The following is a 12441-nucleotide window of genomic DNA, read 5'->3' as shown; positions in this document are numbered from 1 at the left end:
CGGTTTCACCCTCGAACATCGAATACATTCCAGGAATTAAGGTGCCCGCCACTAGAGTTTATAGTAATTTGTTCCACTGCAAACAGTCTTTTACTCTTGATACAGCGGGTTAGATTCACGGTAGATAAGGCTTTCGGTAAATGTTTGACTAGATACAAATTGATACCGATCTGAAATAGTTTGGCTCTACTTTAATATGCAAATCGTGAACTATGGTGTCTATTCCCTATAATGTTCAGCGAATTGAATATCTGGTTTGACTATCGGAATAACAAGAGAGGTGAAGATATTGAAAAGGCCGGTCGTCTCTCAAGGAATGTGGGTTCGTTCTAGAAATGTATGACTGCCGATGTTTCTATTCATACACGAAAATAAGTAGTTGGTCTGCTGAAGTGAATACTAATATGTATCTCTGAACAGGAAGCTATATTTTCGATAAAGTAGGTTCTGATCCCAGAGGGTATGATCATCGATAAGAAGTGTAACTCTATACCAATGGGTACTGATCTCTGACAGTTTGACTTTCTACTTAAATGTTCATACCGAGGATTATGGTGTCAATTGCCCATATAATTCAGCGGATATACTACCGTAATGACTGGTTTGACTCTCGGAATCACAGAACTGGTGAAGCTATTGCCTTAGCCATGCGACTCTCAGTGAATTTGGTAACGTTTCCTAACGGTGTAACTCTCAATCTTCTTATTCATACATGAAATTCAGGTGCCTATCACTAAAGTGTATACTAATTTGCTTCTCCGAACACGGAGTTATACTGTCGATACTGTGGGTTAGTTGCTCAGAAGGTAAGGCCTTCTTTAAAGAGTTCGATCCTGTACCAGTAGGTAGCAGTCTACAACGGATTGTCTCAGTCCTTTAATATTGATTCGGTGAATAATGTTGATTATAGCCTATAATGTAGTGCGGATTGATTGTCGAAATACTTGGATTCACTATGGGAATCACAGGATAGGTGAAGCTTTTGGTTTATCCTTTCTAATCTCAATGTGGCTGGTAACGATATCGAAATGTTTGATCTTCGATAATCTAATTCATACACGTAATTAAGGTGCCGCCATTGAAATGTAAATTAATTTGTTCCACTGGACACGACGTTATACTCCTGATACAGCGGGTTAGGCTTTCTGTGGATCAGGCTATCAGTATGACGTCTGACTATATGCCAATTGGTATGGTTCTCATAATTTCTGATCGTCTACTTTAAATTCAAACCGTGAATTAAGGTGTATATTGCCAGAACTGTAAAGTTCATTTAATCCCGTAATACCTGATATGTCTCTCGAACTCATAGGATAGACTAAGCTATTGGCTCAGCCTTTCTATGCACAAAGGAGGTGGTATCATCACTGAAGGGTTTGACCTTCAAACTTCAAAGTCGTAAATGAAGATGTGGAGCATATCACTAAAATGTATACTAATGTATTTCTCTAACCACGAAGTCATACACTCGATACTGCAGGTTATGTTCTCGCAATGCAAGATTTTCGGTAAAAGGTTTGACTCTATACGAATAAGTAACGTTCTATAACGGTTTGACGGTCTGCCTTATTATTCAAACCGTGAATTAAGGCGTCTGTTGCCAGTACTCATGAGCGGATTTGTTCAAGCGATAGCTGATATTACAGTCGGATACACTGGATATCTGAAACCATTGACTTAGCCGAACGAATCCTATAGATGGTAGCAACGGTCTCGTACGGTGTGACCCTCGATCTTCTAATTCATACTTGAAATTAACGTGGCTATCGGTAAAACGTATACTAATTCGACCCACTAAGACCCGAAGTTACACTCTCGATACAGCGGGTTAGTTTTTCGGATGGTCAGGTCATCGGTATAGTGTTTGACGTTCTACTAATTGCTTACGCTCTAAAACGCTTTGACGCTCTAATTTAATATTCAGACCGTGAATTAAGATGTCAATTGCCAATTCTCTGCAGCGAACTTACAGTCGGCTTCCCTAGGCTGCCTCTCGGAAACACGGGATATGTGAAGCTATTGACTTAGACATACGTCCCTCACAGAAGGTGGTGACTTTCTCGAGTGGTTTGACATCCGGTCTTCTATCTCATATATGAAGTGAAGGTGCCACTATTTGATATGGATACTAATTGCATTCTCTGAAAACGACGTTATACTCTCGATACAGCGGGATAGTTTTTCGGTGGGAGAGGTCATCAGTATAATGTTTGACGTTATACAATTTGGTAGCGTTCACAAACGGATTGACGCTCTACTTTAATATTCAAACCGTCAATTGAGGTGTCTATTACTAATCCTGTTCAGCGTACTTACTCCTGGAATATCTGGCTTGACTCTCCGAATGGCAGGATAGGTGAAAATATTGACTTAGCCGTACGTCTCACACAGATTATGGTAACCTTCTCGACCGGATGGACCATCGATCTTCTAATTCATGGAGGAAGATAAGTTGCCCGTCACTGGAATGAAGATTTCTTCCTTTCCCTGAACAGGAAGTTATACTCTCGATGATGTCGGAGAGATTCGCGGAAGTTAACGGCTTTGGTGATGTGTTTGTCTTTACTCCAATTGGCAGCGCTCTAAAACGCTTTGACGTTCTACTTTAATATCCTAACCGTAAACTATGGTGTCAATTGTCAATACTACTCAGCAGATTTACTCCTGGAATGCCTGCTTTCACTATCGGAATCATAGGATAGATGAAAGTATTGACTTAGCCGTCCATCTCTCACAGATGGTTGTAACGTTCTCGACTGGATCGACACTCAAACTTCTAATTCACACATGAAATTAATGTGCCCGTCACTTAAAGGTATAGAAGTTTGTACCTCTGAACACGGCGTTCCACCCTCAGTACAGCGTGCTAGTCTTTCGGAGTGTAAACACTCGGTAAGAAGTTTGACCATATACCAGCTTGTACTGTTATATAACGGCTAGACAGCCTGCTTTAATATTCAAACCGTGAATTGAAGTGCTTATTGCCAATTCCGTTCAGTCCATATTCTTTCCGAATATCTGGTTCGACTATCGGAAGACAGGACTTGTGAAGCTATTGACTTAGGTGTGCAATTCTCATGGAAGGTGGTATCGTTCTTGAACGCTTTGATTCTGGATGTTGATCTTTAAACACAAAAATGTGGTGTCCCTCCCCTAAATTGTCTACTAATTTGTATTTCTGAACGGTAAGCGAGGAACTCGCCAGAGCGTGTTAGTTTCTAGGTGGGTCGGTATTCGGTAAAAAGAATGACTTAATACGAATTGGCAATGTTCGCCGACGGCATGAGTCTCAACTTTATTAATCCTACCGTGAATTAACGATTCCGTTGGTAATACTGCACTGTATATTCACGCCCGGAGTACGTGGTCTGACTTTCGGAATTACAGGATAGGTGTATCTATTGATTTTGCAGTTGGCATCTCAAAGAAAGTGGTAACGTTCTCGCACGCTTTGGCCCTCGATCGTCCTATTCATATATGAAAGTGAGGTGCCCGTCTGCCAAAATGTCTACTAATTTGTTCCGGTGAACACTAAGCAACCAATCGCTTCAGCGGTATGGGTTCTCCGAACGTAAGGCCATCGGTAAAGTGTTTCACTTTATACCAATTGGCAATGCTCTCAATCGGTTTGACGAATTACTTTTTTATTCAAGTCGCGAATGAAGGTGTCGATTGGCAATACAGTTCAGCGGACTTAGTCCAGCAGTACTAGGCTTGATTCTCCGAATCACTGGATAGGTCAAGCTATTGACTTATCCGTTCGACTCTCAAAGAGGATCGTTACGTTCTCGAGCGGTTTGACCATCGATCTCGAAATTCATATCTGAGGTTAATGTGCCCGTCACTGATATGAATACTAATTTCTTTCTCTGAACACGAAGTTATACTCTCGATACTGCAGGTTAGCTTTTCGGAAGGTAAGGCCTTCGTTTAAAAGTTGGATTCCACACCAATAGGTAACTTGCTACAACGGCTTGACTGTGTATTCTAATATTTATGCCGTGAAATGGTATACCTAGTGGCCATCCTGAGCAACATATTTGCTAGCAGAATACCAGATTTGACGCTCGCAATCATAGGATAGGTGAAGCTATAGCCATAGCCCTTCGATTCCATAGAGGGTGGTAACGTTCTCGAACGGTTTCACCCTCGAACATCGAATACATTCCAGGAATTAAGGTGCCCGCCACTAGAGTTTATAGTAATTTGTTCCACTGCAAACAGTCTTTTACTCTTGATACAGCGGGTTAGATTCACGGTAGATAAGGCTTTCGGTAAATGTTTGACTAGATACAAATTGATACCGATCTGAAATAGTTTGGCTCTACTTTAATATGCAAATCGTGAACTATGGTGTCTATTCCCTATAATGTTCAGCGAATTGAATATCTGGTTTGACTATCGGAATAACAAGAGAGGTGAAGATATTGAAAAGGCCGGTCGTCTCTCAAGGAATGTGGGTTCGTTCTAGAAATGTATGACTGCCGATGTTTCTATTCATACACGAAAATAAGTAGTTGGTCTGCTGAAGTGAATACTAATATGTATCTCTGAACAGGAAGCTATATTTTCGATAAAGTAGGTTCTGATCCCAGAGGGTATGATCATCGATAAGAAGTGTAACTCTATACCAATGGGTACTGATCTCTGACAGTTTGACTTTCTACTTAAATGTTCATACCGAGGATTATGGTGTCAATTGCCCATATAATTCAGCGGATATACTACCGTAATGACTGGTTTGACTCTCGGAATCACAGAACTGGTGAAGCTATTGCCTTAGCCATGCGACTCTCAGTGAATTTGGTAACGTTTCCTAACGGTGTAACTCTCAATCTTCTTATTCATACATGAAATTCAGGTGCCTATCACTAAAGTGTATACTAATTTGCTTCTCCGAACACGGAGTTATACTGTCGATACTGTGGGTTAGTTGCTCAGAAGGTAAGGCCTTCTTTAAAGAGTTCGATCCTGTACCAGTAGGTAGCAGTCTACAACGGATTGTCTCAGTCCTTTAATATTGATTCGGTGAATAATGTTGATTATAGCCTATAATGTAGTGCGGATTGATTGTCGGAATACTTGGATTCACTATGGGAATCACAGGATAGGTGAAGCTTTTGGTTTGTCCTTTCTAATCTCAAAGTGGCTGGTAACGATATCGAAATGTTCGATCTTCGATAATCTAATTCATACACGTAATTAAGGTGCCGCCATTGAAATGTAAATTAATTTGTTCCACTGGACACGACGTTATACTCCTGATACAGCGGGTTAGGCTTTCTGTGGATCAGGCTATCAGTATGACGTCTGACTATATGCCAATTGGTATGGTTCTCATAATTTCTGATCGTCTACTTTAAATTCAAACCGTGAATTAACGATTCCGTTGGTAATACTGCACTGTATATTCACGCCCGGAGTACGTGGTCTGACTTTCGGAATTACAGGATAGGTGTATCTATTGATTTTGCAGTTGGCCTCTCAAAGAAAGTGGTAACGTTCTCGCACGCTTTGGCCCTCGATCGTCCTATTCATATATGAAAGTGAGGTGCCCGTCTGCCAAAATGTCTACTAATTTGTTCCGGTGAACACTAAGCAACCAATCGCTTCAGCGGTATGGGTTCTCCGAACGTAAGGCCATCGGTAAAGTGTTTCACTTTATACCAATTGGCAATGCTCTCAATCGGTTTGACGAATTACTTTTTTATTCAAGTCGCGAATGAAGGTGTCGATTGGCAATACAGTTCAGCGGACTTAGTCCAGCAGTACTAGGCTTGATTCTCCGAATCACTGGATAGGTCAAGCTATTGACTTATCCGTTCGACTCTCAAAGAGGATCGTTACGTTCTCGAGCGGTTTGACCATCGATCTCGAAATTCATATCTGAGGTTAATGTGCCCGTCACTGATATGAATACTAATTTCTTTCTCTGAACACGAAGTTATACTCTCGATACTGCAAATTAGTTTTTCGGTTGGAATGGCCTTCGTTCAAGCGTCTGGATTTGAAGCAATTGGCAACGCACTCAAACAGTCTGATGACCTACCTTATTATTCAACCCGCCAATTAAGGTGTCTATTACCAAGACTGTTCCGCGGATTGACGCCCGGAATACCTGCTTATACTCATGCTATCGCAGGTTACATGAAGTTATTGACATAGCCCTTCGTTTCTCGCAGAAAGTGGTAACGTTCTCGATCTGTTTGACCCTCGATCTTCCTATTCATACATGCAATTAAGGTGTCCGTCATTAGAATGAATAGTAATTTGCTTCTCTATCCACGACGTCCTACTCTCGATACAGTAGCTTGTCTCCCCGGAAGGTAAGTCCTTTTGTAAGAAGGTACACTCTATACCGATACGTAACGTTCGACATCGGTTTGAATGTGCACTTTAACCATGGTACCGTGAAATAGGGTGTCTGACGCCGATAATGTAATGCGGATTTTCTCCCGGAACAGCTGCTTTGACACTCGCAGCAACAGGATAGGTGCAGCTATTGACTTAGTCGTTGGACTTTCAAGGAGGTTGGTAACTTTCGCGAATTGATTGACGCTCGATCTTCTTACTCATACGCGAAATTAATGTGCTCGCCACATAAAGGTAAACTAATTCGTCCCTCTGAACACCATGTTATGCTCTCGATATTGCAGGTTAAGGTCTCGGATGGTTAGAGCACCTTTAAAACGTATAACTTTATACCAATTGGTAACGTTCTCAAGAGGTTTGGCTCTCTAATTCAATATTCATACCGCGAATTAATGTTTCTAATCACAATACTGCTGTGTGGGTTTACTCCTGGAATACCAGGCTTGACTCTCGGAATCAAAGGATAGATGAAGCTATTGGCACAGCCATTCGATTCTCAATGTAAGTGGTAACGTTCTCAAACTTTTTGACGCTCGATCTGCGAATTCACACATGAAACATGGGGTGCCGTCACTAAGATATATAATAATTTGCTTCCTTGTTCACGAAGATATACTCTCGATACGGCGGGACAGATTTTCGCTGAGTAAGGCTTCCGTTAAAAAGTTTTATGGTATAGAAATAAGCATTCTACAACGGCTATCTCTGTTCCTTAATATTTATGTTATGAAATAACGTGTCTAATTCCAATACTGTACTGCGGGATAAGTCTCGGAATACCTGGTCTGCCTCTAGGAATCTTTCTAGAATGGTTCGACCCTCGGTCTTTTAAGCCATTCGTGAAATTAAAGCGCCCATCGCTAAAATGTATACTAATGTATTTCTCTGAACACGAAGCTATACTCTAGATTTAGCTGGTTTGCTTATCGGAAGGTAAGGCCTTCGATAAAGAGGATGAGCTCATACCAATACGTAACGATATAGAACGGATTGACACTCTACTTTAATATTCAATACGTGAATTATGGTGACCAGTACCAATACTGCTCAGTGCGCTTACTCCTGGAATGCCTGGTTTCACTCTTGGAATCGCGAGGTAAGTGAAGCTAGTGACATAGCTGTGAGACTCTCAAAGCTAGTAGTAACGTCATGGAACAGTTTACCACTCGATCTACTATATCATACATGAAATTAAGGTGTCCGCCATTATAATGTATACTAATCTGTTTCTCGGAACACGACAATGTACCCGCGATATAGCGGCTTATGTTCTCGGAAGATAAATTATTGTGCCAAAAGAATGCCTTTGTAACATTAGGTAACGTTCTCAGTCGGCTTTCCACTCTACTGTGAGAAACAATCTGTGAATTTAGGTGTCTATTGTCAATGCTCTTCAGCGGATTTACTCCTGGAATTCCAGGCTTGACTCTCGGAATCACAACTACATGTATAGTTACTGACTGAGCCGTTCGACTCTCAAAGAAGGTGGTGACGATCTAGAACGGTTTGACTCTCAATTCTCTAATTCATATTTGAAAATATGATGTGCTTCAGCTATAATGTCTACTCATTTGTTTCCGGGAAGCACTTAGCATGACTCTGGCTAAAGCGTGATAGATTCTAGGGAGGGTATATTTTCGGCAATAAGAATTACTGTATACCAATTGGCAATATTCTCCGACGGTTTGACCTTCTACTTTAATATTCATAGCGTGAAGTAAGGGGCCTATTTCCAATACTGCACAGCGGATTGACGGTCGGAATATCTGATTTGACCTACGGAATGACAGGGTAGGTGTATCGATTGATTTAGCAGTTGGAGTCTCGAAGAATGTGATAATGTTCCCGCACCGTTTGTCTCTCGATCGTCCTAATCGTACATGAAATTAAGGTGTCCGTTTCCCAAAATGACTACTAATGTTTTCCGATGAACACTAAACAAGCCAATCACTGCAGGGGTTCTTGGAAGGTAAGGCCGTCGGTAAACAGTTTGACTCAATGCAAATTCGTAAAGATCTACAACAGTTTGTCTCTGCACTTTATTTATACCCGGAGGTATGGTGTAAAAATACAATACCGTAAAGCGGATTTACTTCTGGAGTACGTGGTTTGACTTTCAGAATCATAGTACGGGGTAAATGCGCTACACAGTGTTCGCAATAGACGCCTTAATTCATGGATTGAATATTAAAGCAGACCGTCAGACCGTTGTAGAACGTTACCTATTGGTATACAGTCAAAGATTATGCAGTTAGCATTAATTTCGGGGACGCAAAAACGCCGTATCGAAAGTAGAACTTCGTGATAAGAGATACAAATGAGTATGCATTTTGGTGACGGGCGGCTTAAATTCTTGTATGAATAAGATGATCAAGTGTCAAACCGCTTGAGAACCGTTCCATCTTCCTAGAGTGTCGAACGGCTGTATCATCATCTTCACCTATCCTGTGATTCTGATTGTCAAGCTAGGAATTCCAGGAGTAAGTCCACTGCACAGTGTTGGAAATAGACACCATTATTCACAGTACGGATATTACAGCAGACTGGCAATCCGTCGCAGAATATTACCAACTCCTATACAGTCATTCATATCACGGAATACATTACCTTTCCAGAGCAAACCCCGCTTTTGCTTGTGTCATTCCTAATGCTCACGGAAACTAATTAGGAGAAGTTTTGCAGATGGACGCCTCATTTTCATGTACCAATAGAAAAATCGACAGACGAACCGTTCAAGAGCGATCCCACCCTCTTTGAGGTTCGAATGGCTAAGTGAATAGTTTCACACATTCTGCTATTCCGATAGGCAAACCTGTTATGCCGGGAGTCAATCCGCTGCACACTATTCGTAATGGACACCTTAATTCACACTTTTAATAGTAGAGTAGATAGTCAAACAGTCGGAAAACATTACTTGTTCGTACAATGTCATCCTTTTACAGAATACATAACCGTAGAAGAACCTAACTCGCTCAAGCGGGTGGCTTGCTTAATGTCCACGAAAACAAATTAGTAGAATTTTTAACAAACGGACATTATATTTTCCTGTCTGAACAGCAAACTGGAGAGTCAAACCGTTCGAGAGCGTTACAATCTCCTTTGAGAGTACAACGTCTCAGCCAATAGCTCCGCCTCTCCTGTGATTTCGAGAGTCAAACCTGGTATTCTAGGAGTAAATCTGCTGAACAGTTTTGGCAATAGAAACATTAATTCGTTGTGTGAATATTGAAGTAGAGGGTTGACCCGTTTGAGAACATTAGCAATTGGTATAACGTCTTACTCTTTACCGAAACCTTACAATTCGAGAACATAACCCACCGTATCCAGAGGATAAACATGAGTTCAGCGATACAAATAACTATACATTTTTGTGAGGAGCACCTGTATTTTATGTATGCGTAACAAGATCAAGAGTCAAACCGTTGGATAGCGTTACCAATTGTTATAGAGTCAGACTCCGCACCGAAGGCCTTATCGATACGAGAAACTGCCCTGATGTTTCAGAGAGTGTTTCCTCCTGATGATAGAAACAAGTATGTACACATTTTAGTGATGGTCAACATAGGTTCATGTATGGAGTAGAAAATCGAGTGGCAATACGTTCGCGAACTTTACCACCTATTTTGAAGGACGATCAGCTAAGTCAGTAGCTTCACCTGTCTTGTGATTACGAGTGTCAAACCAGGTATTTCGGGAGTAAATTGGATGTAAGTTATTTGCAATAGACACCGTAATTCACGGTATGAATGTTAAAGTCTAGCGACAATCCGTTTCCGAACGCTAGTAATTTGTATAAGGCCAAACGTTTTACTAAAGACCTATCCCTGCGGAAGCCTATCGCGCTGTATCGGGAGAAGCATGGTGTTCAGAGAAAAAAATTAGGGTTCATTTCAGAAATGGGCACCTTAACTTCATATATGAATTACATGATCGAGGGTCAAACCGTTTGAGAGCGATACAACCTTCTGTGAGAGACGAACGGATATGTCAATAACTAAACATATCCTGTGATTCCGAAAGTAAGACCAGATTTTCCGAGAACAAATGCGCTGTACGGTATAGGCAATAGACACGTCAGTTCACGGATTGAGTATTAAAACTATTCCTACCGACATTTCACGTTCACCTCTTCCTACCGCGGCCGGTCAAATGAGCGGTCTTCCACAACTTATATTTTTCAATATTGAATGCAGACCAATAGCCAGTTTACCTGTATAAAAATATATTTTCTGTTATTTAAGAGTACATAATCTACATTTTATTCCTTTTCGTTGCATTTTTCCATATGGGCTTCTCAACTGTATATTCTCCGCATACATACTTTTTACATTTTAGACAGATTTTGTTCGTCTTATTATGTTTACAATACCTCATCTGACATGTTCTCCGTTCACGGGAACCTGCATTTGAACTTTCAATGGGTTTTGGTTGATTTTCCTAGCCGAGCTCTTGTTGGTATTCGATGGCAAGTTCTTCTGCCAATTGAAATAGAAATTCCTGTCTTGTAATTTCCCCTCCCGTCGTTTCTTTATATAACACACATGCATTTATCCCCGCTAAATCCAAGATATTAAAAAATACTTGCAATTGTCATATCCGAGATTAAGATTTTACTGAATAATTTCTGGCCATTTGAACGGTCACATCCACACCAAGTTTGGTGCTATAATACAATTGAGTTGTCTCCGGTGTCGGGGTGTCATTTTCTTCAACTTGTACGGAGTTGTGCATTGAACTGAGAATTTGATCTTTCTTTCATGGTTTTGCATTGTAAACTGTCAACATACAATTATTTCAGCGGTAGAGTTTGATTAAGAAATGTGCCATGTCGTCGTCTTTCAGTTTTGCCAGTCGTGGTAGCTGTTTTCTGTTTGCTCCAATTGTCGCAACAATCGTAGTTTTTTGTTTGCTAAAAGTTTTGTTGCTAAACGTATGTTTGTAAAAATGGTGCCTGTGGTTATATTTTTTCCACATCCTACACACGCTGCTGCTAATTTCATAGTGACCGCTCTCAAAGAAGAACTGAGGGATCTCTACTTTCATCTTTTCCCAAATATGGAAAGCCGTTTATTATACATTTGCTACTTACATCGGATGCTGACCAAAATTTTAGATCAAATTTTTCCGGTTTATTGGGCATGCATTTAGTGAATTTACACCTTGCTTTCGTTGGAAACAATTGTTCATCAATAGTTACATATGGGCCTGGTTTATAGCAATTTTGACTGTTGTCAATAAACTTGTACCAAATTTCGGAAGTCATAGCGAATTTATCTGTATGTAACCGTTGGTTTCGTTGATTTCTGTCGTCAAGTCTAATAAATCTCATAATCTCTCTAAAGTCATGTCTACTCATCGTATTTGAGAAAAAAGGCGGGCCCCACTTTCTTTTCTATAGAAGTGCTATATCAATATCCTTAGCCTCATATACGCCGCGTGCATACATAATTGCAAAAAATGCATATAACTTTGCTGTAGGCTGTTCCCATTTATATCCCAGCACTCTAAATGCCACTGCTTCTGTGCACTTTCTTATATGTTCGATTATATTCTTATAAATTATCACAGAAAATGCCGCCCCAACTTCGCCTTCAATAGTATTACGTTTACTGTACCCAATCGGGCCTGATGTTTCCCTAAAAATATGACCTGTTGCGCTTCCAGGATTAGACCCTAGTTTTACTTCCTGCCAAACAGTTCCGGCCATCACAATTTAGCATACCTCTTCCTCATTCTCAATACCGGAGCTAACTAAAAATCTCCTTCTCTTTCGTCGTCCACGTACGTTCGAAATATTCCCTTCGTCCTCATCCGTCTTCGAGTTGGTTTTAAATGGACCATAATTTTCGGTATTGTCATTTTCCATATCCTGAATTTCCTGATCATCTTCAGAACATTCTGCATCGATATCATTTATTCTCTGTAATAATGCATTCGCACTCCACAAATATCTTGATATTTTGGGGTAAATATTCAACTAATATAAGAGAAAACAAAAACTAAAATTTGAAAAAGTATATCAAAATAGATAAAAAAAATGAATAAAAGGTAAAATGTGAAACTTACTGC

The 12441-nt window shown here is 40.4% G+C and overlaps 1 protein-coding gene across 1 annotated transcript; it reads right to left on the bottom strand.

Annotated features, from left to right (window-relative positions):
* Positions 1 to 11764: 11764 nt before the first annotated feature.
* LOC143220301 (uncharacterized) lies at positions 11765 to 12292 on the bottom strand (the record flags this gene model as incomplete). The annotated part of the gene is made up of 2 exons (XM_076445971.1): positions 11765 to 12058; positions 12158 to 12292. Coding segments are annotated over 2 exons (429 nt in total), but the record flags the coding sequence as incomplete, so codon positions are not given.
* Positions 12293 to 12441: the final 149 nt, after the last annotated feature.

This window comes from Lasioglossum baleicum, unplaced genomic scaffold (assembly GCF_051020765.1).
Source record: "Lasioglossum baleicum unplaced genomic scaffold, iyLasBale1 scaffold0709, whole genome shotgun sequence".
In the NCBI taxonomy this organism is placed as follows: domain Eukaryota; kingdom Metazoa; phylum Arthropoda; class Insecta; order Hymenoptera; family Halictidae; genus Lasioglossum; species Lasioglossum baleicum.
The sequence above is the reverse complement of the archived record's forward strand: the minus strand, read 5'-3'. Positions and strand labels throughout refer to the sequence as shown.